The sequence below is a fragment of the Ammospiza nelsoni genome, chromosome Z, assembly GCF_027579445.1.
Source record: "Ammospiza nelsoni isolate bAmmNel1 chromosome Z, bAmmNel1.pri, whole genome shotgun sequence".
In the NCBI taxonomy this organism is placed as follows: domain Eukaryota; kingdom Metazoa; phylum Chordata; class Aves; order Passeriformes; family Passerellidae; genus Ammospiza; species Ammospiza nelsoni.
This window is the reverse complement of record NC_080669.1, coordinates 45,587,244-45,614,870: the sequence shown is the minus strand read 5'-3', so window position 1 is coordinate 45,614,870 and position 27,627 is coordinate 45,587,244. Positions and strand designations below refer to the sequence as shown.

The window sequence follows — 27,627 nt, the reverse complement described above, 5'->3', positions numbered from 1 at the left end:
CATGTTTTGTTGATGAACTCATGAAATTATACACTTTCTGGAGTCCATGCCAATGCTAACTGAAGCTCTGATCTTCTCTGTAAAGTAAGAGAAAACACTTGATTGGTGTGCTCTGCTTTGCACAAGTTCAGACTAACTGAAGGATGGCCAGTCACAATTTAACTGTGTGTGCAGGAGATGAGGCAAGCAAGGTTTGCACGTCTGCCTTTAGAAACCTTAAGTCTGACATAAATGCTCTTTCTCAAACAGCCTCAGCCCTCAGGAAAGGCAGTCCCAACAAGAAGAAAGTGTCCTCCACCCCTGCCCTGGCCACAGCTCCCAGCACCAGCAGGGAGCTCAGCATGGCACTGCACTCTCATAGAGGACACTGTAATGTGCTCTGTATCAACTTACCAGCTAAAGGCTGAAGTCCTGCTTCCACCAGATCTTCATACAGATGTTTAACAGGATTCTGATGAGCCAGCAATGTACCGTGTAACCAGATGAGCAACACTCTGTTCCCATGTTCCTTGTAACTTTTTTTCCCTATGCAAAACACAAAATATTTGTCCAATATGCTGGAAAGAGTGTATTTTGTGCTTTTGCACTTTAAAAGTTCCAAGAGGTTTTAAACTTACTCCTTTACTCTTATTACATTTCTCATCCAGCAGAAAAATGCAGACTGAAGCTTACAAAAGTTAAAAAAAAATCTTGTTTTATCTCAATGCTACTGTGAAGACATAAAAACTATGTAATACATCTTAAAATGGAATTTTACTTTCATTTTTCCCCTGACAGAAGCACTGTCTCCCCAGCACTTGAGAGGCCCGAAGCCAGAAACTCCTGTTTAATGGCAGCAGTGCAGACAGAATGTGAGCAAAATTGCTCTGTGTCATGAGGTTCCCCAGGTCCTCACTTGCAGTATCACCCCCAAGAATCTTCCATGATGCTCGTGGCTCCTAGTTTTGATCTCCAAAGAGGAAGACTCTTTCAGGCCAAGAGGGAGAGCAGAGTGTGCTGTACTGCTACAGCACTGCTTCCCAGGAACCAGGGACAAGGCTGGTACCCCTTCACTATGGGATACTCACATAGTTTAAAAAGCAATACTGCCTTGTGGGGTTTTTTTATCCTATATATTGTGTCTGGCCATTCAGATATTGTTACCTGTCCATTGTTCTTCAATAGCTTTAATTTGTTCATCTGTGAACTTCCAGAACACAGCCAGTTTTTTCCATTCACGGGGCTTTAACTGGTTGTATGCTAGATTCCAAAGGGAGGAGCGGATTTGCTTGGTCTGTGTGCTGTGATCTTGTTTGAAGGACACGCTGAAGTCTGACCCATTACCACTATGAGCTAGATGTGTCTGAAAAAGAAAGCAGGTGATAAATTGTGTAACAGAGCTGGGAATCTTTGCTCAGTGAGGCCCTGTAGCTGCTGACAGATGATTTACTCTGTGCCTGAAAAGGAACTCTATATCGCTCATAAAAACAGAACTGAAACAAAGAGTTTCAGTGTTCGTTGCTATGTATTTGTAAGTTAATTGCAAAAGAAGCCACGTTGGTACTTGATACACAAAAGCAAAGTAACAGCAACTGTTGTGTCAGCAGTGCTGTGCTGCTTGTTTCTGTCTATGTCATGTTTAAAACACAGCTGGGTTTCAGGCACACTTCTTAAACTTTCCTCTTGCTTCTCAAAGCACTAATCTTTCCCTGGGGAGACGGTAGGCACCATGGGCACAGTGCCTCTCAACCTGTTCCTGCCTCTGCCCTGTCAGCTTCACTGGGCTGCAGTGTGGACTTCCAGATTCTCTGCTGGTACCATCAGCCATTAGGTCTATCACAGGGACTCCTAAACACCAATGTGCACATGTGTGTTGAGCATGGATCTGGTTTCATTCCTGCAAAAGTAAAATCCGACAGAAATCAAAACCACATGGATTTTACTCTCCCGATTAAAAGTGATGCTCTTACTGTATGCATGGCTCACCTGGAACAGGAGTGATGGAGTTACCTCTTGTTTGGGCACCTTTTGGGCAAAACCCATGTCAATCAGTGATTTCAGTCCTAACTAAGCTGTGTCCAGGAACATTCCTAGGTAGGTATGCTCCAGCTATTTTCTGTATTTCATTACGTTTATGTACTAGTCCCATTTCAAGTAAATCTTCAAGGGGAAAAATTCTTTATGAATTTGATGGAGGATGACAAAGCAGATACTAAGCAAAAAAGGAAATGGCAAATGGAAATACTAAGCATAAAATGCTTCATTCCAAATTAAATTCAGAAAAATACAGCAGGGTTATTTCCTAACCTCACAAGAGATTTACAGAGAAAAAAAATCACAGTTCGGTAACTAAGCATTGTCATGTATTTTTGGTTCCATTCATCTGATGCAGACTTTATTTCGTGCTTCTTAACACATGCAAGGTAAATTTTAGGACATTCTACAGGACAGCTTCAGGGTCTCTCTGGTTGGATCATTTGCTTATGATGTTTAATTAAAAAAAAAAAAAAAAAGCCACAGGAAAAAAATCTCAAGCAAACAAAGAAAACCCCTTAGCAGCAGCACAGCTTCCCTTTGCTGCTAAAGGTGTTTTGAGGCAACAGCAAGGCGGAATAGTAACAGCTGCCCTCAAATCCAGTTACACCCAGCCTAGAAAATGACAGGGAAGGGTTGTGTAGAAGTGATAAATAGAGAAGAGGGAAAACAGAGAGATGACAGTCACACTTTAGTATCATGTGCCCTTCCTTTCAGCTACATGACACTTCCTTTTGTAACTAATGCTTTGTCACAAATGACAAGTCAGCTGAATGTAACAAAAATGCAGTCCTTAAAATAATGGTTCTAAATGCCGTAGTTCCAGTATGGTAACTCCACCAGCATCACATTCCATAGCCATAAGATTTAAGCTGTTTCAAAGGCTGTGCTCTCAGCTTCAGGCAACAGGATACAAACACATTTGTATTTCCCAACATCACTGGTGCTTCTGCAGAAAAGCATCTGCTTAACACCTTTTCTTCTCTTCAGAAAATTCAGTGAACAATGCTAAAAGGTTGAGAATATTATGGGCTTACTGCTGTCAGACTTGTCATGTCTTCTGTGGCAACAGACTACTTCTAATTTCTCTTTAGACCGAAAGAAACAATTAATGTACCTGACAATTCCAGCTGAACTGGTGCAAATCAAATGCACCATACAGAGTGTTCATGGAGGCTTTTTTTGCAATAATGAATCTAGATCTGCGATTTACCAGCCCTGTAACATTAGTGTCAGGGATCTGGCCACTCAGGGCAGGAGTGGGGTGGTAAAACCAGCTAACCCCTGCATCTGCTCTGGGACAGGATCAGTATGCTTATACACTTGGCTAACTCAGCAGGAAGCAGGAGTGAGAATGAAATCACAAATTGATATTGCAGTTACTTGTAGCCCTTTAGAGAAGCCCATCACTATGCAGTGTTCATTTAATTAACAACTAGGGAAAGAAGGTGAGAAGGTCAGACAACCTAAGCCATGTCATTCACACTTGTTGTGAAATTCTTTTCCTTCTCATTGATTTAATCTTATAATTAACACACAAGGGAAAGGGAGGGAGCTTCTGTTGAAGTAGCTGAGCTCTTGCTAGCAAAGGAATCACAGACATCTCCACTCTGCTATTTTTCAAGCATAGATTTTACTGTACCAAAGGATCCAGAAATCAACATGGATCCATGATATTCTAGCCATGGTACTGATGGCACAGTTTGGATTTGGCCTAGAATCTCTCTCCATCCCTTTATGTGTAGAGCACAAGGCAGGAAAGTGCTAAGATCTGCTTACAGTTTTACAGCTATTCAGGAAAAAAGTCTGGATGGGCTAGAGACTTTCCCATTCCCAATCCTAACTTTTGTTTATCAAGGCCAGTCTTACTGCCTGCCAAAAGGAACCACCTCAGCTGAAAGATACCTCAAAATCAGAATTGGCTTTTGCCTTAGCTTAGGCATATTGTGTTTAATGAAAGATAACTCTTACCTGTTTCATGGCAAAATACCTTTCTGCTTTAATGATCATATCTACAATGAGGGCATGATGGCTCCTTGATGCTGTGGCTAGTGCAGTTTTCCCATGCTGAAAGCAGGACAGTGAGTCAGAACATAATCTTGGGTAAGTGTGTCATAGAAGAAAAACACAGGAACTGTTTACAGACCCCATCCCTTTTTTATGGCTTTTGGGTAACTACAATCAAAGTCCTATGCTCTGCATAAGCTTTATCACCTCAGCCCAGAGGTGGTCAGTTTTCTCACACACTAAACTCCCCAGTAAAAATTCTGGTGAGGTACTGCTGCTTTCAGAAACCTGCACTCAGACCTGCATACTTCATACCGGCTTGCATGCTCCAGTCACTGCATCCACATTCAAACTACCACAAATACAGCTGATTCCCATGCTATGGTTAAACGGGCATTTCAGATGGATAGGCTGGCAAAGTTGGAAATATCCAGCTTAAAGGGCAAACCTGTCTCTTGTTTTAGATGGTAAGAGAAGGTGACTCACAGAATAAAAAGAAAATTACTTTCTTATTAGAGCTGGAAGGAGCACAACTGCAGGCTGATGCTTCATGGGTATAGAAGGAGTCACAGTTATTCAAAGCCATTGCTGCAACACCAGCTGCAGAGGTTTGCTCACTCTACCTGTACCCATCTCTCCTATCAGCGCTTCACTGTGATGCAGGCATCATGGTGGCTCTAAAGGGATTTCTCTGGAATTGTCTATTTTCAGCAGATCTGCACTGAGTGCAACTGCCTGGGATTTAAATATTACGATTGATCTCCACATAACAAGTGCTAGGCTTTTCTAGAAAAATAGATCTAAAAGAAGCCAATCCCTTAATTAGAAGGTTCATTAATTAAATTATAAGTTATTTTAGTTCCCCACATAGATTAAAGTTCCCTAATATACACCTTTTGAGTTCTAGCTCCTGGTGGTTCTCAAGATCATTCTAATTAACCCGTTTTTATAAGAGCATCACATTGGAAGCCAATGAACATACATTTCATTAAATCTTTTAGGCATAGGCATATTTTATATGTGAAGAGTCCAGAGACCACAAGAACTCCTTGGGCTCAGCTCTGGAGAGGTGCTTTGCATTTCACAGAGGGAGGCAGTGGATAAGGGGGGTATTTCTGCACCCCTGTGCTGGTGTGGACACTGCTGGCATCCTGCATGCACATACAGTACAGCACTGCACATGGGGAGCTCTCTGCTCTCACAACCAAAGACAGAGTGCATTTCCTGACCTCTGACAGGAGCAGATGCATGGCATTCTCTGGAGAATGAGTACTGCTGCCAGGGCGCGGAGGCCAGAAAAATACTGTGCAATCAAAGCAGGCTCCCCATCTTCCTGACTACCGTTCAGCAAGCACAGAAACATTTTTGGCATCTCAGCACCAATTCAATTCAAAGGGCACTGTACTTGCATATGTTCCCAGCAGTGGCATGGTCTCAGAGGTCATCTAGCAAATAGGCAAGGAAAAAGCTACTCCAAGAAATAAAACAGAATCCAGAAAGGTGACTTGTACCAGAACTTGTAGAGGCTCAGAGCCAAATTCTCACAACAACCTCTAACAGTGTTGCTGCAATACAAGAGCACTGCCTTGCTCAAAGTCTTGCAGGTGCTAAAGGTTGTAGGCAATAAGTAATTTTTGTGTCTGCCTTTGGAATACAAATACGTTGAAAAAAATTCCCAATGACTAAGGTGCTGTTGGAAGTGGACAAGATTTCATTCTGGATTGATCCCTACAAGAACTGCAGCCCTTTGGCAATTGTAGGCATGATTCTAAATGGAAAGGCTTAACCACAATGCAGCACCTTACCTCAGCATCCCAAAACATACCAACCATGCAACCCCCACACAAAGCCCTAGGCCTCCTATCAGCCCAGGGCAAAACAAGACTATTCTAATCCATAAAGATTCACTTCTCATCAGGACACTTTTCTGCAGGGAAGTTACTTTTTCAGGTTACAAAAGGGCAAGATTTTTCTCATAATAAACATCAAATCCTTCAACTCAGTCGTAGAGAATTTTAAGAAAAGTGGTAACGGTGTAAAAGGGAACACTTAATCTTGCAGTAATTTATTTAAAATATTTAAATACTGGGTTTGGTACTCTGTCCTTTCAAAAGCACTTCTCCAGCAACTTTGCTTTGGTACTTCTTCCAGCCATTACCATTTTTGTTTCTATCTTTCAGGCAGAACATCATCTCAGGGTTTAAGTACCCATCTGAATGGATCTGGAATGTCACCATGATTCTCAGATGACCTGGAGTGCTAAAGGGCAAACTCTCCATCGCTGCCCCTGGTAAAGCTGTGTTTCTCCTGGCACTGGGCCCAGCTGCAGATGCACAGTTACAAGGAGCCACGGGCCATTTGCCCCTGTGCAAGCCTAGACCATATTTTCCTGGAAAGGTTTCTGGAAGCAGTGTTTATCCTTCAAACCACAAAATTTGGGAGCTTTACAGCTCTTCACCAAAACCATCAGATCTCTGAGTTATAACAATATTAAAAGTAGACTTCCTTTGTAGTTAGCTTTACTTAGCAAACACAACTGACAACATGTGCTTTATGCATCTCTGTAAGAAAGATTATAGAACAAAAAATCATGTAATCCTTACATGTGTGAGGAATGCAATTTACCTTATCCATGGTCTTGAGATTGCAGCCTGACTTCAGCAGCACTTCCACAAACTCCACATTGCCAAGATCAGCTGCCAGATGTAGAGGGGTTTCCTGCCTCTGGAATTGAAGACACCAAATAAATGCATTGAGTCAAACTTAGAAGCATCATGCTTGCAGGCTGAATCTAAAACAGATTCACAACAAGAGGTGACCTTGGTGAGAAAATACTGAACAGAGGGAAACCATTTAACTTCTGTGTGATCTGCCAGTTTTCTATCAAGCAGACAAGACAGCATATGGCATCTCTGCAGGAAAACCAGGCAGAAGTTCCAGCTGGCTCAGGAAAAGGTTGCTGTTATGCCCCTCTAATGTACTGTAAACTAACAAGCTCAGTCTCTCTCTTCCCTCTTGAAGCAAGGTGCTTTGGACAGAGGGCTTCATGTGTCTGGCAAGCCACACCCATATTATTCTCTCAAGTAACCTTTTCCCTGCTGAAATTCATGCCAAGAGAACTGGATATCCACAGTTTTCAACAGTACATCACGCCACATCCACAATGGAACTTTTTAGTTGGCCCTACCACAAAATCATGATGCACAGCAGAAGTCTACCTGCTCCCATAATGGGTTCAGTGAACCTTAAACAACATACATACAAAAAAACCCAAAACAAAATCATTAAACAAGGCCAAACCATTAACAAGAAATACAGCTAAAATGGCATTCACCTTCAAGTAAATCTTTGAGTCTGAAAGGAGGGTTGTATAGTCTCTACATAGCTACATATACCAAATATGTATTTATTTTTTTTTACAGAAATTAGAGTAAGAAAATTCAGACATCTGTGGGTGAAACGCAGCAGCAAATAATGGAGTAATTGTGGAAGCCCTGCATATATGGGAATGTTCCTTAGTATGTTTCTTGGGACACTTTATCCTTCTAAGATGAATGTTTTGTGCCTGTGCTTCTCTGACATTGCAAGTTTACATTATGTAAGTCTGGTTAGAGAACTTCTTTGGCCTTTATATCTTAATTATAGTTTGCACCCTAAGAAACACCAGGCTAGGGGTTCCACATTAAAAGTCTCATTAGTTAATTTTACAGTTTACACTATGATCACAAAATCTCATGTATTCACCTTACTTTTTTATTCCCATATATAAAAAGGGTTTTTTTTATTCATACACCCTACTTTCTTTCCTGCAGAAATTTAGGGATACGTAAGTACCTACTGTAGGCAATTTCCAGCATGCTAGAGACAGAGTGTAAAATATTTCCAAAAGATGTGTTGAAGAAATGTATAAAATTCTCTGGTTTATGTGACCAGAAAGTCTTGTCCTTATACTTTACTCCACCCACAAATGACAGCCTCTGTTTTCCACAAAAATGTGTATGAATTAATCTTTAGCAATAAAATGAACAATCGGAAGAGGTGAACCACAGATTTCTCAAGACTCATCCTTGTTGCTACTGTGGGGAGCACCTCTGCATGTCATGAGGGAGACCAGGCTGCATTTCCCCAGCAGTGAGCCACGGTGCCCCAAATGGGACTCGACAGGTCTGCTGGATCAGTCTTTCTGCTGAGATGGATGGCTGAGGTGTAGGGCTGATGGGGAGGGGAAAGAGGGATTCTCCTTGAAGTGCCACAGGTGGCAGGCCTGTCTGTACACAGCTGGGCCATGGAGTCTGTGATGGTCAGGAGCCAGTGTATGTGAGCTCTGTACAATCTTCTGCCATATGGACCATAGGCACTGGATGTCCTCTGATGGAGGACATCATAGGGCATCTCCTAGATGGAGACCTAGTTGTTGTCAGGTCACTGTAGTCCACTCTGCTACCACTTCCTCAGAGATATTGGATACCTTCTGGTATTTGTTTACTTGCCTTGCTGGTTTGCAGTATCTTCTCTGAGGAGACACTTTGCATTCATGCTCAGTAAGAGCCATCTCCAGAGACATGGGAGTGACTGCTTCTGTTATGATCACTTTGTCAATCCCTTAGTCCCTAGAGGTGGACTCCCTGAGCTTCCCTACCTTCCCAACACTGGAACAGCCAGGTAGCCATGTGTTTACCTTGCTGCCTACCTAAGAGGTCATTCAGAGATGGACACCAGGTAGTTTTGCTTCTGATGTCATTCTTGTATTTTCCCTTTTCTGTCCTGCTACAGGCCAGGTTGCCTATTTTGAATCTTCCCCCTTTTGCCCCTCAGCAGGAGCTGCTGTTTCTCTTTCTAAGGAAATCAACATCTACTTCTATCATCTCTCCTTGAGTTCAGGCACAATCATTATATTTGAGGGCTGGGTCTCTGGTTAAGCAAAGGTGTGACACCTCCAACTAAGGGAGTTTTCACTTATGGTGGCTTCAGAGCTTCTCAGTGTCCCTTTGCATGCTCCTTGATCAGGAAACCCTTGTTCTCTTTCCAGGGCACTGGATGGCAGCTCTGTAGGCAAGGGCCAGACCCAACACAGCACTGGAAATCCCTGTGCTTCATCAGGGCAGGCAAGGCTCCCCTCCTTCAGATGGTGTATGAATTACTTGGGACTACATTCCTGCTAAGGCATGAAATCCCAAACAGTGGGAGGCAGTAAGAGCCTCAGGCACATGTCTAATTCCTTTCACACATGATGACCCTGAGAATTGACTGCCTCTGGGCAAATCCCTGTGTGGCATTCCCAATTAGCTGTTAATTGTTACTCACAATAATCTAAGCCATACAATAGTATAAAAAGTGTGATTATGCGAGGAAATTCAAGGAACTGAGTAGTGTTACAAGCAGGTGGGAGAGACCTGTCCTGAGGGAGAAGGGGCAAATGCCGTTCTTTCCTCTCTCAACAAAGTGCCTCTCCAAGGAGGGAAATGAAAAGGTGCAACTGTTGATTTTCTCCATGAGAAGGTCACCTGAGTACACTTCAGGGGCACTGTAAGGCCCAAAAACACTAGATCAGGCACAAGCCAGTGCTTCTATCACCACTCTACCAGGCAAAGCAACACAAAGTGATACTCAGCATAGTAAAATGCAGAAATGGACATTAACAATCACAGGAGATTTTGTACAGCAAAGAAGGCATCAAGCATGACAGCACCAAAGTATGGTACAAATCAGTGGTGTATATGATCTACAGTGAACTGGCCAACAATTAACCAGGCCTCCAAAGACCACTGACACCAAGCAGGGTAGACGAATCCTGGTTAAGATAAGGGAGACAGGTGTAGCTGTCTGTGGATGGGCTCAAAGCAGCATCCTTTCAGTTAACAGCTGCTCACTGATTGCATCACAGAGAAGTGTGACCTTGTCATTTGGTGTTGCTGTGTTGCTCAGCTCTGCTCAGCTCTGCCCCCTCCCAGCTCCCTGAGCACCCCAGTTGATTAAGGTGGAGGCAGAGTGTGAAACAGAGAAGGCCTTGGTGCTGTGCAAGCATTGTTCAGCAACAGCTTTAACAGCGCTGTCTTACCAGCCCTGTTTTGGTCACAGATCTAAAACACTGGACCTGGTGGGTTGCTTTAAGGAAAAATTAACTTCTTTCCTGCCAAATGACATTCTGCACTGGCTTCCCTCTGAAGCCAATACCATTAGACATTTCTGTCATTTATTACATGAACCATAAGACTTGAACAATACATTGCCCAATCATTTTCTGAGTATACAGCATTGTGCTATCCTTATCTTGCTCAAATAATATTAGCACAGCATGTACCAGTGACTAATACATATGTACACACACAAAAGGATTAGGAGGGAACTGCCTCTTCCTTCCTATTTTTTGAACCCTGTGCTCATAAGGAAAAAAAATTCAAGCAAAATCCATGTAATCTCCCCTTTACCAATAAAGCTGTGTAAATTCCCAGCTTTTCTTACGTGATTTAAGGAGTTTATGTCGTGATTGGCATCCAAAAGGCTTTTTACTACCAGTAGATTATTACTGAGGACTGCTAAATGGAGAGGGGAATTCTTCTGCTGTGGAGGGAAAATAACAAATTGTTATATTTAGGAATATTATTACAAGCTCAGACAAACAACAAAGAGGTTCTAATTGAAGCCCACCACTTGCAAAGGTGATATGCTCTAGCAGAGGCTGAACACTGCAGAAAACACACCTGGATGTGTGGAGTTACACCAGAGGTGGTAGCCTGCTCCCACCTGGAAGTGGGTATTCAAATACAGCTGAGAAGACTGGAAATGCTGAGTGCATGGGGTGTGCATCAGTGTGCCACCACCTAGGAATAGAGCAAGGCACTCCTCCTAAGTGTTCCTGCCTGGGATCTGCTGCTATCCTGACAGCAGAGAGATCAGGATAATGTTCCTGCTTCCTCAGAGAAGGGGATTTGCCCTTTGTTGAACGGCTTAGAGACAGACTCATTCTGTATTTGGTAAACTGATGTTGAAATCTACTTTCCAGGAACAAACCCTTGTCATGTGTTGCTGCTGGAAATACTCTTCATACTAAAGTCACTTACTGTCATATTTATAAAACATGACAAATTACAATTAGTAAGACAGAGGTTTTATTTGAGTGATTATGTAATAAAATAACCAGGGCACAGAATCAAGACCAGTCAAAATCCACATTAGGCTGGTAAGATCACTTTGTATATTGAACCTGTGATGGATCAGTTTCTTGTGAAATACAACTAAAGAATAATTCCATACCAGTACCATTTATGGTGCCAGGCACCAGTTCAGTGTTCTTATAAAACACAGCCATCTCTTCCGAGCTACAGAAAAATAAAACAAGCTCTTATGCAACATTATGATGGAAACATTTGCAAAATGTAATTTTTTGGAAATTTGGAAATTTTTTTGGAAATTTTTGGAACACAAAGATTTTTTGAGTTGCTTCTGCTGCAGAAAGCTAAGGAGAACAAGCAGCACAACTGCCTGACCTTTAAATCATTTCAAGCACAACATAAATTGTTATTCCTTGATAGCTTTCTGCAAGAGGCCAGTGATCATGGTGTAAGTCATGAAGCCCAGATTCTATTTTCATCCTGTACTGCAGAAATGGAAAATAATTTCCTACTCATAGAAAATCTCAAATATCTGTAATATCTAATCTGAGAGAGGATTTAGGTAATATAAATACCTCTTTCTTTTTAAATCACAAAGGATGTTGGCATGCAGATTTTGAAGGCACTGAGGGTGCATTTACCTGCAGAGGGTGAAAGCACTGAAGTGTTTATTTACATTTTAGTTATCTTTATTCAAAATCATGTTGACTCCCTGCCCATGGCATTACTACTGCTAAATTCAAGCAGGGCACTTGGCTCTCCTTCTCCAAATGCCTGGCCCTTGGTGCAGCCTGGCCATGTCTACTCCCACTGCTCCAGCCTGCTCAGGCCCACACTGGGCTGGCAAATGGATCTTGCCTCTACTGGTCTGTGTGTGTGGCTAAACTAACACCTAGAAACGAAATAATAGTGTGTTTGGGGAAAAATTCAAGGAACTACTCAATCTCATTCAGATTGAGATTGAATCTGAATTCCCATGGAAAAACAGGACAGGCTGAGGAGCAGCAGAAGAGTTATACTGATAAACACTCACCTCGGGTTTAGGAACCAGGTCAATATTCTTATCAATAAGAAAAGTAACCAAGGATAGATGTCCATTCTGAATTGCAACCTGCAAAGCACTGCTATTGTTCTGAAAGGAATTTCATAGACAGAAAAACTTACATTTTTATTGCTGAAAAAAACAGTATTAAAGAGAGGTATAAATATCGGGAAATCTTGAATTTAAATTTGTCTTAGTATCCCCTCCACCAATAAAACCTTTTGACATAATGATACAAAATGAAGCACATCAGCAGCTGGCATGATGTTTTTGACAACAGTGAAGGAAATTCCCAATTCTACTATATCACAACAAACATACTAAAGAACACACACATCCTATGGTCCCATTCAACTTCTCTTAAAAGAGACAGAACAGCATCATCATCTATACTGTGCCATGGACAACAACAATGCCAACATATCTCCTACTCTGTTAGTGTGTTAGACCATTACCAAGCAAGTATGGTCATATCAACCAGTAAATCCATAGGACAGTTAATAAATCAATAGAAAAATTAATTAATATAAAATAAATTTTAAAATTAATTTTTACAAAATAGTTCTGCTTAAACAAACAAGTTCTCATTCTGCTGGAATCATAAACTTCTTGCAGCAGGCTAGCCAAGCCATTCAGCAGATATGAGTTGGACTGCCATTCAGGAATCACATGTAGAGAACAAGTTTGTCATCAGATCAGTCACATACACTGCCAAAAAGGAGGATTTTCAGTTATCCTTGTTGGTCACATTTTCTAGTCACATGTTGTACTAGTGGGCATACAGGAAATGAAAAGCTCCACGACAGTATTCCATCAAATAAAGCTAATGTTATTTTACATCCACACTGGTTTTATTCTGTTAGCACTCTCTACATTCCCCATTCTATTTTTTAACTGGTTTCATTAAAAAAAAAAAAAAAAAAAAAAGCCCAGAGCAAATATCCTTTGCTATTAAGGTCTTTTTCACAGTCTAGTATGCCCCACTAGGAGGGATGCTGTGTACATACCTGAGTTGAAACATTGATGTCGCTCCCTGCCTCCAGCAAGAGTTCAGCACATTTTTCATGACCTCCCTCAACAGCCAAGCAAAACGCAGTTTCTCCATTCTAGACCAAAAGAGACAAAATATCTGTTCCAATTTAAGAGATGTGACTACAACACTAAGACACAAAATACCCCCAGTAGGTTCCATCAGGACCATCCAACTCTTGAGTGACACGGCTACTCACCAGCAGTTAAGTGACAGATGATATTTATCTGGACAGATGTATAGCAAAGTTTACAATACAGAAAATTATTCTAAAAATATTAATCATGCTCTTTTTGGTGGGCAGGAAACACCACTATTGTTGCCATTCAGCACCAGGAAACATCACTATTATGCTAGTATGTACAGTAATTCCAATTCCTGTCAGTGCAATGTCATGGATTTCTGACAAATTCACAACCCCAAGTGCTAGCTATAAGGAGAACTTTAGGCAGAAGTAATCCTGTTTCATATTTATTTCAAATCTTTTCTCCATGTCTCCACACAAATCTATAAAAAGGGATACATCAACTACACAATTATCTAACTCCTGCTTAACATCTAAAATACACAAAGGTTTAATGAAAGTTACTCTGGTGTTTCAACAATCACAAAAGAATCAATAAATCCTAATTTTTCTTTGCTTAAAGTCTTGATGTTATTCCACTAGACAATACATGCTAGTACTTTGCTCATGCTATGGGAAGAGAGATCTGTTCATATGCAGATCACAGCATCTCCATCTGGATGGGAAGGTCACACCATTAGTCATGCCAAGACAGGGGCACAAGCAGCACAAGCTCTGTGTGCAGAAGCAACATTCCCAGACAAGCCTTGGAAACAGGAGGGCTCCACATTTCAAAGAGGCTCATGAGCCTTACAGCAGGCACAGCTGAAAAGAGCAGCCAAGCTGGATAAGAGGGAACTTCTCAAATCAGTCTGTCACTGACAAACCAAGAGGAGGGCCTTGGGTAGGAGTTACTCATTTTGCCCCCTGGCCCAGCAGAACAAATGATCAGCCACATGGCAGGTTCCCACAGTGGGCATTTCCTCAACAAAGGAAATGACCTCGCCCAGGTTGTTCCAGCTGCCCCATAGAAGAAAGAGACACAAACCCTTTACAAAGCAAGAATGCTGAGAGGAGCAGTTAGTGTGCATTTCCTTCCTCCACTCCTTGTTTAAGCCTTAAGATGAACCTGAAGAGTGCATTAACTCAGGGATACTACCTTCCCAGCTATTACACAATTGATGAATATGCTGGCTGAGCTCACCAACACTAAACCAGGAAAGTGTTTGCAGCCACTTTTGTGCAACTGAGGACAGATGGACAAGATACAAATTACCTCTGCTGAGGTGCCTGTGATGGAATGTATGCAAATCCAACTGGCTCAATGAATAATAATGAAAAGCACCAAAAGTGCTTAAAAGTGAGATGTTAAAAGGAATGGGATCACATGGCTAAAAATGCTGGATGACAGAAAGCAAGGGGGTCAAGGTCTTCCTCTGTTCTCCTCTGCCAGTAGTTATGCGACAGATTGCCAAATGCAGGGGAGGATGTGTGCAAGGGATAGAGCACAGAGGAAGACACTGAAAGAGGGATAATTTAGGGAGGTTAATTTATTGGACAAGGAACAAGGAAACAGGATGCAAAGTTACTAGGAAACCAGGAAGACTAGGAAACAGGATGCAAAGTTACTAGGAAACCAGCAAGAAGCCTCCTCAGTGCCACATCTCTTCCTTTCAAATTTGAATTTTTAGAAAAATTTTCAAATCTCTAACTTTATTTCTTTCAATAGCTTAGATGTACTTACCTGATTGAGGTCATTTATTTCCTCCCATTGTTCAAGCAGAATTTCTACAACTTCACTGTGACCATTTTTGGCTGCTAAATGCAATGCTGTGTTTCCCTCCTTGAAATTAAAATATTAAATAATATATTTTAAAATCCAGAATAAAGACATTAACTAAAACCAACAAATGTCTTTGGTCTTTTACATACAAGTCTTTCTTACATACAAGGAGAGGGAGGCAACTGCACACAGCATGCACCAAGATTCAATCTAATCTTGATGTAGTCTGGTCTAGGTGGTTGTCTGAAAACTTCAGGGTATACCGGAAAAAAGAGCTGAAATTCTAACTCCAAATAAATGAATCAGAAGAAAACTTCAGGTACTGGTTCCCACAAGGGTGGGTACTTCACTGAGCCCCCAAGACCATTGATATAAAGAGTAAAAAAGCCTGGGTCACAGCATAAAAATTTGTCATGGCTTTGATGTCAACATCACAATCTTTGATCTCTGTCACCATCAGTGCAATTTCTTTCCAGGAAGTTAAGAAACACAAAACAGAAACAAAACCAAAACTAAAACACCACACCACCAAGCAAAAAAAAGCAACTAACAACTTCAGGCAGAGCAGCAGCTTTTGAACTAAAAGAAAATGCAAGCATACAAAATAGTATAAAAATGGTTAAAAAATTCAGAAGAATGCTAACTCTCAGAAAAATGAGAGTCCAGAACAGTTTTTCATTCACAGCATTGAGTGGGAAGATGTGGAATGCTTTTTACCATTGATGGTTAGAGTGTGATTTGGTTTGGTGACCCAGGAGATGAGTTTCTGTCCTGGCTTCTTACCTAATTTGCAGGACACAGCATTTACCTCCTGGTGCTGTCGACACCTTTAACCAGCTAGATATCTGGGACAACACCACCTGTCAACCTCTGTTGATAAACTGCTTAGTACGGCAGAGCTCTGGGTGGCACTGTAGCTTTTAAACTATTACCAGAAAACCAAAAAATCCAACATCACTTCCTGAGGGCTTACTTATGTGGTTCTGTAAATGCAGCATCTGACATATTCACAATTTTTACTGTATTTGTCTTACAATGCCTCAGATGCAGAGAAATACTAACTTGCTTATTCTAGAAATAGTAAAGCAAGGAAAAAAATTAAGAGCAGACTTTGAAAATTATGAAGATACCTTAAAATATAGTGTCAAAGCAAACTCAATCAGATTGAAGTGCTAAGGTACTGCTGAAAAAGAATTTATAGGTGTTTATTTTCATCCTGAAACTTTTAAACACCTTTGAAAAATTGATCACACAGTCACCCACAGACACAGACAGAGTGAAATACTGAGAAGTACGATCTCCCAGAAGAGGCTGACACCTTTATCACCAGGCTTCCCCACTTCTCTCAGCAGACAGCATATGCTAGTCTTGCTTTGCATAAATTATGAATGTGTACAGAAAAGTCTCCTGCCAATCATCCCACTGCCTTCCCTTTATCACTAAAAATCATCATATGTTTGTTGGTCCCTTATTTCACTGTAACTTCTGTGCAGCACACTCAGATATTTGATTGTATAATAATCACAGTGAAACAAAATAATTTTTCATAAGCACATTTTTAGTTGTACTTCTGTGGAAAAGAAACATTTACCTCATCTTTTTCAGATGTAAATAGCTTCAGAGCAACCAATTTTTTTATCATGTCAACATGGCCTTTTTCAGAGGCGAGAAGAAATGGCTTTTTACCTTTCTAGAAAACAATTACGGAAAGAAACATAGTGTTACAGCAAGTAGAAATACTTCTAGTTACTAGATATATGACATGCACATGTATATGTGTATCCTATATAAAAATTTATATATCATATGACTAAGGAGATTAACACAATAGTAGAAGATACATAGAAGAGCAGTAATTAAAATTACACTAAGTGTATACAAACAGATCATACATCTTTCATATCCCGAATAAAATATATAAAAGCTGTTTAGAAATGTTAAAAAAGTGTAAAAGACACTCAAAATATTTTAATCCTGTTTTTTTATCAGTATGAAAATATTAATTATGTCATTAAAAGTCTGAGAATGCTCAGAAACAGGCAGCAAAGAAACAGCAAAATTTATTTCCATGGGTGAGTTTGATACAAATTCTGAAAACAGAGACCAAAACTGATGTATCTCAGAAGTTTCATCCAGGAGGCCTGAATTTAGCACTGAACATCGTAGGGGGTTTTGGTAGTGTTAAAACTAACAAAAACTTTTCAAACCATTTACAAACTCAACTGCAGAAAGTTATCTTGACACAAAACCATACCACTGTTCAAGACAGTAAGGCATATAACCAGCTAGGTAAAATGGCTTCACATCATGCCTGGTAGTGCCTATAGAAATATCTAGAAAAAAAATGTATGCACCTAGTAGAGAATCATGATGCAGCCTCAACAGGTGGTTGAACAGGTCCTTCCTCGGCTTTCCATTCCCAGGGCCTAAACCTTCAAAGGAATGTTTTGTTAAATTAACTCTGATTTGTCAGACTTTTCATTTGTGAAAAGAATTCAGAATTTTGGACCCTTGAGTCAATAAAATTCAAGAAACTCAGAAGGAAAAAAAGGGGAGATTTGTTCTTTAGGTGTCAGATCTCACAGGAATAAGTTTTCCTCATGTAAAGCTAAAATATCTGACTTATCTACATAGCATTTCAAAACAAGATCCCAACACTGTGGAAATTAAAACCACGGAAAACCTGATGAGGACAAGGCACCTGTTGAGAGTCAGTGCACCTCTGTAGGATGGCTGCACATAGTTCTGTGTTCTAATTGATGAAACATGGCCACGTTGGCCATAACTGGCATGTTTTGGTAGGGACGGGGGTCTGTGAAGATGAGCTGTGTGGGAAATGTCAGAGGCTGCCTGTCAGACATTTCCAGCTGACTCCACAGTGGACCCAACTGCCCCACGATGTGCCAACACTTAACTCACCATAATGAACCAAATTATGCCTATGTGGAAATGTATGTAAGAGTGGCTGGGCACTGCTGTGGGAAGGATGCACAAGGAGAGATACAGCAACAAACACAGAAGATGGAAGGGAGGAGACACAGGGGAAGGTACAGTCACCCATAGGTGACTGCAATCCATTCAAGAAGCTTTCTGGAGCAGAGGAAACTAGTGAGAGGCAAACGCAATAAAAAAAAGGAATTGACTGGGGACTGAACCCAACCTTCTCTTTCCACGACTAAGCATCACATGCAGCAGAAGCAAGGACAGCGGAGGGTGTCTGCAGTCCACCTGGAATGGGCAAAGAGGGACGAAGGGTGCTGCCCCTAAGGGCTTGTCTGGCTGTTTCTTTTATCTGTCTCTCAGTATCCAAGTCAGTAATTAAAAGTACATGCAACTATCTAAACTAAAATTCATTTGAATTCCCCAAATCAAGATTGTTTCCCCCAAACAAAAGCCTCATAACATCAAAGAAATAAACAGAAACACACTGTACCCCATCAGGTCTGTTCAAGTCATTCAGATGAAGATCCTGGAGGAAATAATCAACTATTTTAATGCTGTTGCTCTGAGCTGCAAAATGCAGTACGTTCATTCCTTCCTAAAAAATGGTAAGTCAGTCTGTAAGTATGTTTGATTTTTTCCCAACATAAACATATTTAGGGTTGGTAAAAATTTTTTATCAACAAACCTCATTCTTAGCCTTTTGATCAGCACCTGCTTTAACTAATTTTCGCATTATATCCAGATTTCCAGTCCAGGCTGCAAGGTGAATCACTGTCAGGCCGTGCTTCAAATAAAATGACAAAGGCAAAAATTACCACCAAAATACCTCAAGCAAAGTTTCTTTAAATCTTTTTGATTGATTCAGTGTATTAGTGGGTTCCAGTCTGTAGGCATTTAGAAAAGCAAAATGAACACCTGACAGTGTGGGTGGGATTCATCTCACTTAAATTAAGCTAAATGCAATAGAGCAAGACCTAGATAAATGTTTGACTTCTTCACAGAAGGTCTGGCATCTCTAGAGAAGGACTGATCCCATTTTATGACAGAGGGATGAAGTCCTACCTAGAAATTATTTTCTCTCTCCAGAAACCATGTAGATAGATAGTCCTGGGTGCAGTGGATGACATTTCAAGTGACAATATGCAATGAATATACTTCCATGAGTCACTATATTTTTCCATTTAGACCTCTTTGTAATGTTCTCACCTCTCAAATTCTCTAAAACCTTTTTCTCTTATAGGAAAAAACTAACCCTGTTTTGAACATCTTAAAAACAAAAGGACTAGCTCAACTCTGAGCTGCTGTGGCCTCATCTCAGGTACTGGGGGCAGTTTTGGCTGCCACAATAAAAGCACATAAAGCTATTAAAGAGTGTCCAAAGGAGGAACACAAAGATGATGAAGGACCTTGAGGGGAAACCACATGAGAAGCAAATGAGGTCATTTGGTCTTTTCAGCCTGGAGTAGACTGAGTGGAGCCCTCACTGCAGTTACAACCTCCTTATGAGGGGAAGAGGAGAGGCAGGCACTGACCTGGCAGCACCAGAGAAAATGGCATGGAGCTGTGTAAGGGGAGGTTTAGGTTGGATATTAGGACACCCCCTCATATACCCTGTTCTGCACTTCTAATCATTCTAGAGGTTCTGCACGGGACTCACTCCACTTTACCAGTCTTTCCCATGTTTGCAGAAATTGCTGTGGAAAACAGTGGGGGGCAATACGGAATACGTACCTGGTATGCAGGCAGTAAGATAAATCTAGGCTTCAGCAAAATTTGTGGCTGTGGCCTAAAAGTCTGCCCTGAAAAACCTTCCAAGCTATGAACAGCTGGAGGCCGGTCACAAATAATGCACTAGGCATCCATCCTGGGAATGCTATTCAACATCTGCATTAATGACCTGAATGATGGGCAGAATGCACCCGCAGCCAACTTTATATTAAACTGGGACGAATGGCTGATAGACTGTATTGGTGTGCTGCCATCCAGGGAAACCTTGACAGGCTGGAGAAATGGCCTGGCAAGAACAAAACATAATTCAACAGGAGGAAATGCAAAGTCCTGCCCCTGAGGAGGAGGAGCAGGAGCAATCCCAGGCAGCAGTACTGGCTGGGGACAACTGCCTGGAAAGCAGTTTGGCAGAGGAAGACCTGGGGGCCCTGGTGCACACTAAGTTGAACACGAGTCAGCAGTGTGCTCTTGCAGCACACAAGGCAAATAAAGTCCTTGGCTGTAACAGGTAAACACTGTGACCTGGCCAAGGGAGGTGCCTTGTGCTCACTCAAGTATTCAAGTTATCCAGTACTTTGGGCAATGTGTTTTTCCTCTAAAAATGTTTTTTTTCATACAAATAGGTGCAGTTCTAAGACTGCACCTATTTGTAAGAAATAGAGTATTTGTATAAAACTGGAGTTTTTACTGCAAGCTCTTAATTTTTGCACAATTGGGAGCACAAGAAAATTATCTGCTTTTACTCAAAGGAATTCCTATACATGTGAATCAAAACAAGTAAGCCAGCTTACCTGATCTGCCATGTCAAGTCTAGCTTTGTGATGAAGAAGAAAGTCCACCACAGACACATGGCCTCCCGCAACAGCAAAATGGAACGCTGTGCGCTTCAGCTGGAATAAGGAAAGCTTTGTTTGTCAGGTCTGCAATACTGTTCTTTCCCTGTGCAGGTGCTCAGGATTTTGGAATTCTCTGGTTGTTACCAAATGTATCTGTTAATATATACTATTTCATATTTCTCCTCCTATTTCTTTGGATAGCATTTAGATATTGATCTTAGAGAATTCTTGTAAAAACAGAATGACTTTGTTAGTCTACGTAGTAATGTCCTTTCATTGAAATGTCAGAATGGGATTAAGAACTCAAACACTGCATAGGGGGGGTGCATGCAGTACAAGAAGTATCCTTATTTATTATTTTATTGCATGGTATAGTTTGAATAGCTCAGGTCCATATGTATGCAGTTAGACTTGCTTTTGGTATCCTCCTTGCTTTTGACTAAACCTGTGCAATGCAAGCCAAGATTTCTCCCTCAGTCAGTGTTAGTCACCTTCCCATACTGAGTCATCATCTACGTAAATGAAAGCTACCACTGTGCAAACAGTGAGTAATTTTATAGAGGTGAATGGGCTCAGTGCTTCTCAAGAAGACTTCCATAAAGTAATTTGTGGTATATATTTAAAAGAAATTCGTTAAATTGAATCAAATTTTATTGGAGAGTTTTGCTTTCAGTTAAAGTGGGCATAACTGCGTTTAACATTAGTGACTAAATAGTTTCCATACAAAGATGTCTAAGACATTTAATCAATTAATTTTAAAAGTCAGTTTGGATTTGTTTTCTTAGCTTCTCTGAAGCTCACTTGACTTGTATAAATTTAAATTTACAATCATATGCACCAAAAGGAATAAAAAGGTGGGATTTAGGACGTATATTTATGACAGAAAAAAGCCTCTTATACTATAGAAAGAGTACTATCAAAAAGCTCATAATCTGATAGCCTTTCTTATTTGGCTTGAGAGCACAGGGGCAGGAATCATCAACATTAACAAAACTAATGGCTTTGCCAGCATAAGCTACCTCCCTACTAGGATAATCAATCAAAGCACAACACCTCTGCAGCTATACTAGTAACTCTCTCATACTATAGATCTAATTTAAGGATGACAGAGAAAAGTTTCAAGCTACCGAACTGAAAACGTATTTAGTTTAACTTCCTGAACTCTGGAAAGCAAGGAGGAAGAAAGAACTATTTTAAAGTGACCTTTTAGAGTGTAATGCAATTGATACTCTCAGTATTCAAGTGTACTCAGAGGAAATGTTTGTCTCCTTGTCTGTTTCATAAACAAGTCAAAGATTGCACTATAATATCTTCTATATTCCCCAGTGAGTGAAAATACATGTGGGCATGGGAGGCAAAATTTTTCAGAACCCAGAATAAATAACACTAAATAAATAAATACTCAGGGGTATATTATTTATATGTAGCCATTGAGAGGACACTGTTACACAAAACTCCCAGATTAATATCATGACTGCTTGGTTGCTGTTGAACTACCTCTCATGTGGAACACAGCTTTATTTAGCTACTGTGAAGTATACATCTCAGATTTTAGGCCTGGTGTTGAAGTCAGCATAGCAAATGCATTTTTGTATATCTAAGGTAAACCTGGACCCTGAGCTCAGGCTGGAGCCAGAGGACATTGTAGAATGCTTCCACAGTTCCATGCAAACCAAGAGTAATACTTCTTTCTAGAAATTTATAATGCTAGCAGCATGAATCCATTCTTAAAGTGACTGTGAGGTAAAGTCTTCCCACTCAGAAAGATGGAGAACTTGGGAAATTAGTCACCAAAGAGCTGTGAGGAAACACTAGAGTAGGGGCAGAATTGAGGAGCCCTTAGCTCCCAATGTGATACACTGACACTGAAACCCGAGAGTTCAGCTGTACAAATCCCAGTGTCCATAATGGCCACATGAAATTATTTCTTCCCCAGGTCCTAGAGGGCCCTTCTGCAGCCTCTCTCCTGCCGCTGAGGGGGCATGCAGGCATTCCCCCATGCAGCCCCAAGGAATCACCCTTCACAGCAGACATTGTCAGGCACCTTATACTCACATTATCTACAGCATTTATGTTAACATTCTTTTTAAACAGCTTTTCCATGGTATCCAAATTGTTCATTTTAGCAGCATGTTGAAATTCTCTCTCATCTGGCAGTACTGTGGGAAAACATGATAAAAACCCCCATATTATTAAAAAAGTAGCCATAACCAACATAAGGGATGATAATATTGTTTATACTTTCTGTTCTTTGTAGTGATTTAATGTTATGAGAATCACTTGCTTCTCGTCATCAAAGCATTTAATGACTAGGTTTTTCTCCTTTAGAGACATCTGGCTGATATTTCTAGTTTCAACTTTTAAGTGCAACTAAAGAGAGACTTTTCACAACGCAGATTACCAGAGCTGGCACTCATAGGAACAGTTTGTTTATGAAGCTCTTACTACCTAACTGCATCTCAAATTACAGCATAGGCATAGTAGTAACTTCAACTACAAACTTCAGCATTTATTTCCTATTCTTTGAGAAATTTTCTGTTTTAAAACACACTACAAAAACACAAGCTATGTAAAGCAGTAACCAAACAGACATGACTGGAAAAACAAACCAAAACAAACAAAATCCACTTTTGATTTGAGACCTTCCTTTAATGTCTCAATCCGAAAATTAGCATCTGTTTGGTCAGCTGAGGTAGCAAGATATATTCAGTAACTCTGAAAAGTAAAATTCCAGTGTCTGACCTTCTTTATCTGGAGGTGAGAATATTTTTCATGTTTATACTGTAGTATTTCATTAATCACTTAAAAGAAAACAGTGTAGCAGTTACACCAGTTGCAAAAATGTTAGTACATACTTTTAATCCAATAGCATGTCACACTTAAAATCCAATTAGTTAGATGTCTTCTGTCTAGACTATTTTGGGCTGAAGGCCTCTTGTCCAATGATATCATCAAGGAGGCACCAGTCTGTTGGACCAGGAACTACAGGAATTATCTATTCCTTAGAGCCCTCTCAGGCAAGTTCATCCTACCACATTATGTCTAAGTTCATCAATGCCTAATCAGGATGCAGCCTGAGGCACTATGACTGCAGAGCATGCTAAGGAAAATCAGTATAGCATTCACTTAATTTCATTTATATGTTCCCTGTGGCTATCATCTCAGGGAGAATAATCACATTTTTACTGTAGAAAATGAATTAGAAATTAAACTGGATACTTGCAAAAGTGTTTCCAGTTTCCCTAAGAAATTATCCAAGTGCCTCAAATAAAAGAATCATCCTTCCAAACTTCTCTGGGAATCACAGTCTATGTGTTATTCATATTAAAACATGCAGGCACAAGGAAGGAAAATAAAAATAAAAAAAAGCATTTGCAAATAAAGATGCTCTCCTGGCATTTGTGACAAGGACCATGGCTAATAGCAAATCATCATTATGAACAGTGATCTTTAAAGAATAAATGCCTCAGTCCCAGTTTTCATAGTCATTACCTTAGGAAGTATCCAACAGAGCTTTCTACTAACTTGATTTCAAGCTCAGGTAAACCAATGGTCAAAGGATACCTTGCTCAAGGCAAATTTACGTCAAATGTAGAAAAAACTATACAGCACTAATTAGCAATTAATTACAATAAGGCCACAGTCATTCCTGCTGACCGCTGTCTTACATGAGGATGCAAAGATAGAAGCAGGACAATCAGGAACAACCCCAAGACTTTACTCAGCACTGCCTTCAAAAACAAGATAAAACTATGTTTCTTTACTGTATATGCATCAGCAAGGACAATTTTGCAGTTCTAACAAAAAATTAAGTGTTCTTTTCTCTCCTGTCCAGAAGCAATGTATTGGCCATGTGCTGCAAAAAAGACCTTTTCCTCTGTACATTATATTTCTTCAAAATCTCTCTCTTCACACTTTGTAATTCAGGAGTTGAGAACCATCACAATGTAGACACACAATGACTCTGATTTGTTGCCCAAACTTTTGCTGCTTTTGCAAATATTTTTTTTTTCATGTATGGAATTACAGGAGTACAGAGCTGTCAGACTAAGCTTTATGGAAGCCTTCTATCCAAGCAGGGGTCTCCAACATTTAGCACTGCTCCTGTAACTAGGAATTACTCTATTTTCAAGTAACAGCAGCAATCAATTATCTATGTGTGACTGCCAGGTTTTTTAGGGAGTATTTTCTTTGGCACCATACAAAAAGTCTGGCTTATATAATAAATACATATATATTTATATTGGACAATTTATTAGTTATATTCCATTTTTCTTTTGAGCTAACTGGAATTAGTACTTTGATTTCCTCTTCTGTTGTGATGTCCACAAGATGAAATCCACAACTATCTTAAAAAACACATGGCAAAACAACTCCTGAATTTGAATTGATTAAGGAGGTCCAAGGAGGTAAAATTTAAAAAATATCAACAATATTTGGATTCAAATGCCAATAAAAGTACTTTTATCCTATTATTTCTAAAAATGAAATAATCTATTTAATGATCTGGCAACATTTTCAAAGTTTTCTCTGGGTTTTCTTTTTACTGGAAGTAAAATTACTAGAGCAATGTTGGGATCTTGCTAAGTCACTAAGATGTTTTTTCTAAAATAGTAATTTTCCATTTCAAATAAATAATGGGGAAAACTACTTATTGAGTCTAATGGCGATATTTCAGTGGTTCTTTTCTTTTTCTGCACTCTTTACCAGTCTGGGAGCAAGAACCAGAGCCCAAGATGATGGCTCCTGGCTGTCACACTGTGATCACAGAACTGTGGCGAAGCAGGGTTTGGCAAGTACCACTTAGTTTCCACAAATCACCTGTTTTCACTACCCATAGCTCACGCCAGAGCAATCTGTTCTTTCACAGACTGGTGTGCAGGCTGAAGGCTGGAGACCCCATTGCTGGGTTGTGTTTCTGAGTGCAAGATCCTCTGATTTCTGTGTGCCTCCCAAAACTTGGTGACTGGCTGTGAAACTGGCGGCAGATGCTCAGCTCCAGGGACGTAACTAATACCAGCGAACCCTCTCAGAGCCGTTCAAAGGGGAAGTTAAAGCACGGGAGTGGGCAATTTGTAGGACTTGCCCCTGGGACCACCACGTGCCAAAGCCCAGCTCCCAATCCTACATCCACACGTTTGCTGACGTCTTTTACTACATGTACAACAGCTCGTGTTAATCTTTGTCCTTTCCAACCCCCACCGCTCATTTTGTTCTCCCATCAAGGCAAAAAGCAGGTTTGGGTGGGCTCCAGCAGCCCTAAGAGAGGGCCTGGCTCGCTGCCTCCAGGGAAGGCAGGCAACGGTGGCGGTCCGGCCGCAGTGCTGCGCTGTGCTGGGCTGGGCTGGGCTCTGCTGTACAGTGCCGTGCTGGGCTGGGCCGTGCAGTGCTGTGCTGTGCTGCGCTGTGCTGTGCAGCGCTGCTCCCCGGACCGCCTGGCCTGCAACCCCCGCGGACTCACGGCCCTCATGGCTCGCCACCACGGCTCCCAGCGCGGCATCCTCCCCGGCGCGGAGCAGGCGGCTCAGGCCCTTCATTGCTGCCCGGAGCTCCTCTTCCTCCTCAGCCAAGGGAAGGGCCCCAGGCCGATGTGCCGAGGGAGGCGTCCTGCGTGAGAGGGCCCCGACAAACCGGTTCCCGGGAGGCCAGCGCACGCAGCCGGGCAAACACCGCCCTGCAGGCACACCTGCACAGCACCCCTCTGGAGCCAGGATACCGCCAAGCAAAGGGGCAGAGTTGTGGAGCAGCTTTAGGAGTTTGTTCTAAGAGAGATCAAGCACTCAATATACTGCATTTCTTGACAGTGGCTAAGCACCGAATGGGATCATCCTTTCCCCATCCAGTCCCCCTCACGCCTTCCCTAGAGGCTAGCCTTATGTGCCAGGAGCAATCAGCACCCTCAAGCGCTCACATCAGACAAAAGGCAGTCCTGTTACGCCAGACAACTTCTGAAAAGCCGTGTCATATGTACATGTGTACAGACACACAGAAGTGTCACAGCTTGGATGGGACGCCTGGAGCCAAGTGGATTTATTACTAACTACTTGGTAGTCATGGAGCTCTCTATGCAGGTTGAAGACCATTTTTGGGAGTTATTCTCATAATTGTAACCAGTCTTCACTGGACAGGGGAGGGTGACCATCCCTGCACTCCCGCATGCTTCATACAGCCTTAGGATGTGAGAGACTGAAGTGCATCTGACATTAATTGGTGCATAATTATGCACTTGTGGTAGCAGTATTCATCCAATCACAAGACCCTTCAGGTAAATTTCAGGTAAAAACTGTTTGCATTTGCTTTTCTCAAAGTCCTGTCAAAATCAAAACACACATGCCCACAGGTTCAGATTTTGTGACCTGATATACTGAGACTCATCTAACCTACCTATTTCTCAACTTATCTTGATGTCCATTCTGACTTTGGTCTTTGGTATTTCCCTTTTGTGATTTTTCCACAACAGGGCATTTTTTTTTTTTAAAGTGACTACCTTGAATTTTACTTTAAAAACAGCCTTTGATATTGCTATTTCAAAATAAATATAGGAAAAGTAGTTCCAAGAAAGCAGAACCACCAGTATTCAGCCTCACACAATTGTAGACACATTGGAGTTCCTTTGCCGTAATTTTTTTTTCTAAAATTACACAATCACATTAATTTCCAAGATGTCCAACACCATATCTTTCCATAATAAAATTAATCTAAAAGACTCAATAGTTTGTAAATTTAATGAATTTGGATACAAAAACTATTTGCTCAGACTCTGCTTACCATAAATAAATAGATTTCACAGTTCTTATCTCCTTTAAACATTTTTGGTATAGAGAGGCTGTGATGTAAAAAAATCTTTACAATTGATACACTTCAGTCTGATAAGACAATTTCACCAACTGTACTTCCAGTAGATGAATGTAACTCAGCTGAAAGAAAAAACAACCCTGGGAAAGTAAGTTCAGTGAGAAGAACAAGCCATAACTGATTTAGCCATAACTGAATCATGGAGGTTTCCTGTGAGTCAAATGTTCCAGCAATCTCTTAGAAGGAAGAAAGGTAGGTCTGTGTTACTTATGGT

The 27,627-nt window shown here is 40.9% G+C and overlaps 2 protein-coding genes across 3 annotated transcripts in view; one reads left to right on the top strand and one right to left on the bottom strand.

The window, feature by feature from the left end:
• POC5 (POC5 centriolar protein) overlaps nucleotides 1–6,401 on the top strand; it is a 35,405-nt gene extending 29,004 nt beyond the window's left edge. The window contains exon 13 of one of the 2 annotated variants that reach the window (XM_059492014.1): nucleotides 6,201–6,401. The gene's annotated coding sequence lies outside the window, so the exon portion shown is untranslated. Of the gene's footprint in view, nucleotides 1–249; nucleotides 747–6,200 lie in introns of those variants that run through there. The other variant, XM_059492015.1, reaches the window with a different exon arrangement.
• On the bottom strand, nucleotides 19–26,095 carry ANKDD1B (ankyrin repeat and death domain containing 1B). Its single transcript, XM_059492018.1, has 15 exons — nucleotides 26,020–26,095; nucleotides 22,614–22,717; nucleotides 20,514–20,612; nucleotides 18,680–18,778; nucleotides 18,485–18,589; nucleotides 16,643–16,741; nucleotides 15,013–15,111; nucleotides 13,182–13,280; nucleotides 12,166–12,264; nucleotides 10,483–10,581; nucleotides 6,646–6,744; nucleotides 3,985–4,080; nucleotides 1,144–1,342; nucleotides 394–525; nucleotides 19–77 (listed from the first exon to the last, which is right to left on the bottom strand). The coding sequence occupies exons 1-15, from the start codon at nucleotides 26,093–26,095 to the stop codon at nucleotides 19–21; spliced, it is 1,563 nt and encodes a 520-aa protein (XP_059348001.1).
• Nucleotides 26,096–27,627: the final 1,532 nt, after the last annotated feature.

Bases quoted from the DNA above. Each gene is read 5' to 3' on its own strand.
- ANKDD1B (XM_059492018.1), bottom strand. From the start codon at position 26,095: ATGAAGGGCCTGAGCCGCCTGCTCCGCGCCGGGGAGGATGCCGCGCTG. The intron at 13,281-15,012 runs GTAAGTACATCT...CTTTTGGTCTAG, and splicing joins AAATAAATGACCTCAATCAG to AATGGAGAAACTGCGTTTTG. The intron at 78-393 runs GTAAGTTGATAC...CTTACTTTACAG, and splicing joins AGGACTTCAGCCTTTAGCTG to AGAAGATCAGAGCTTCAGTT.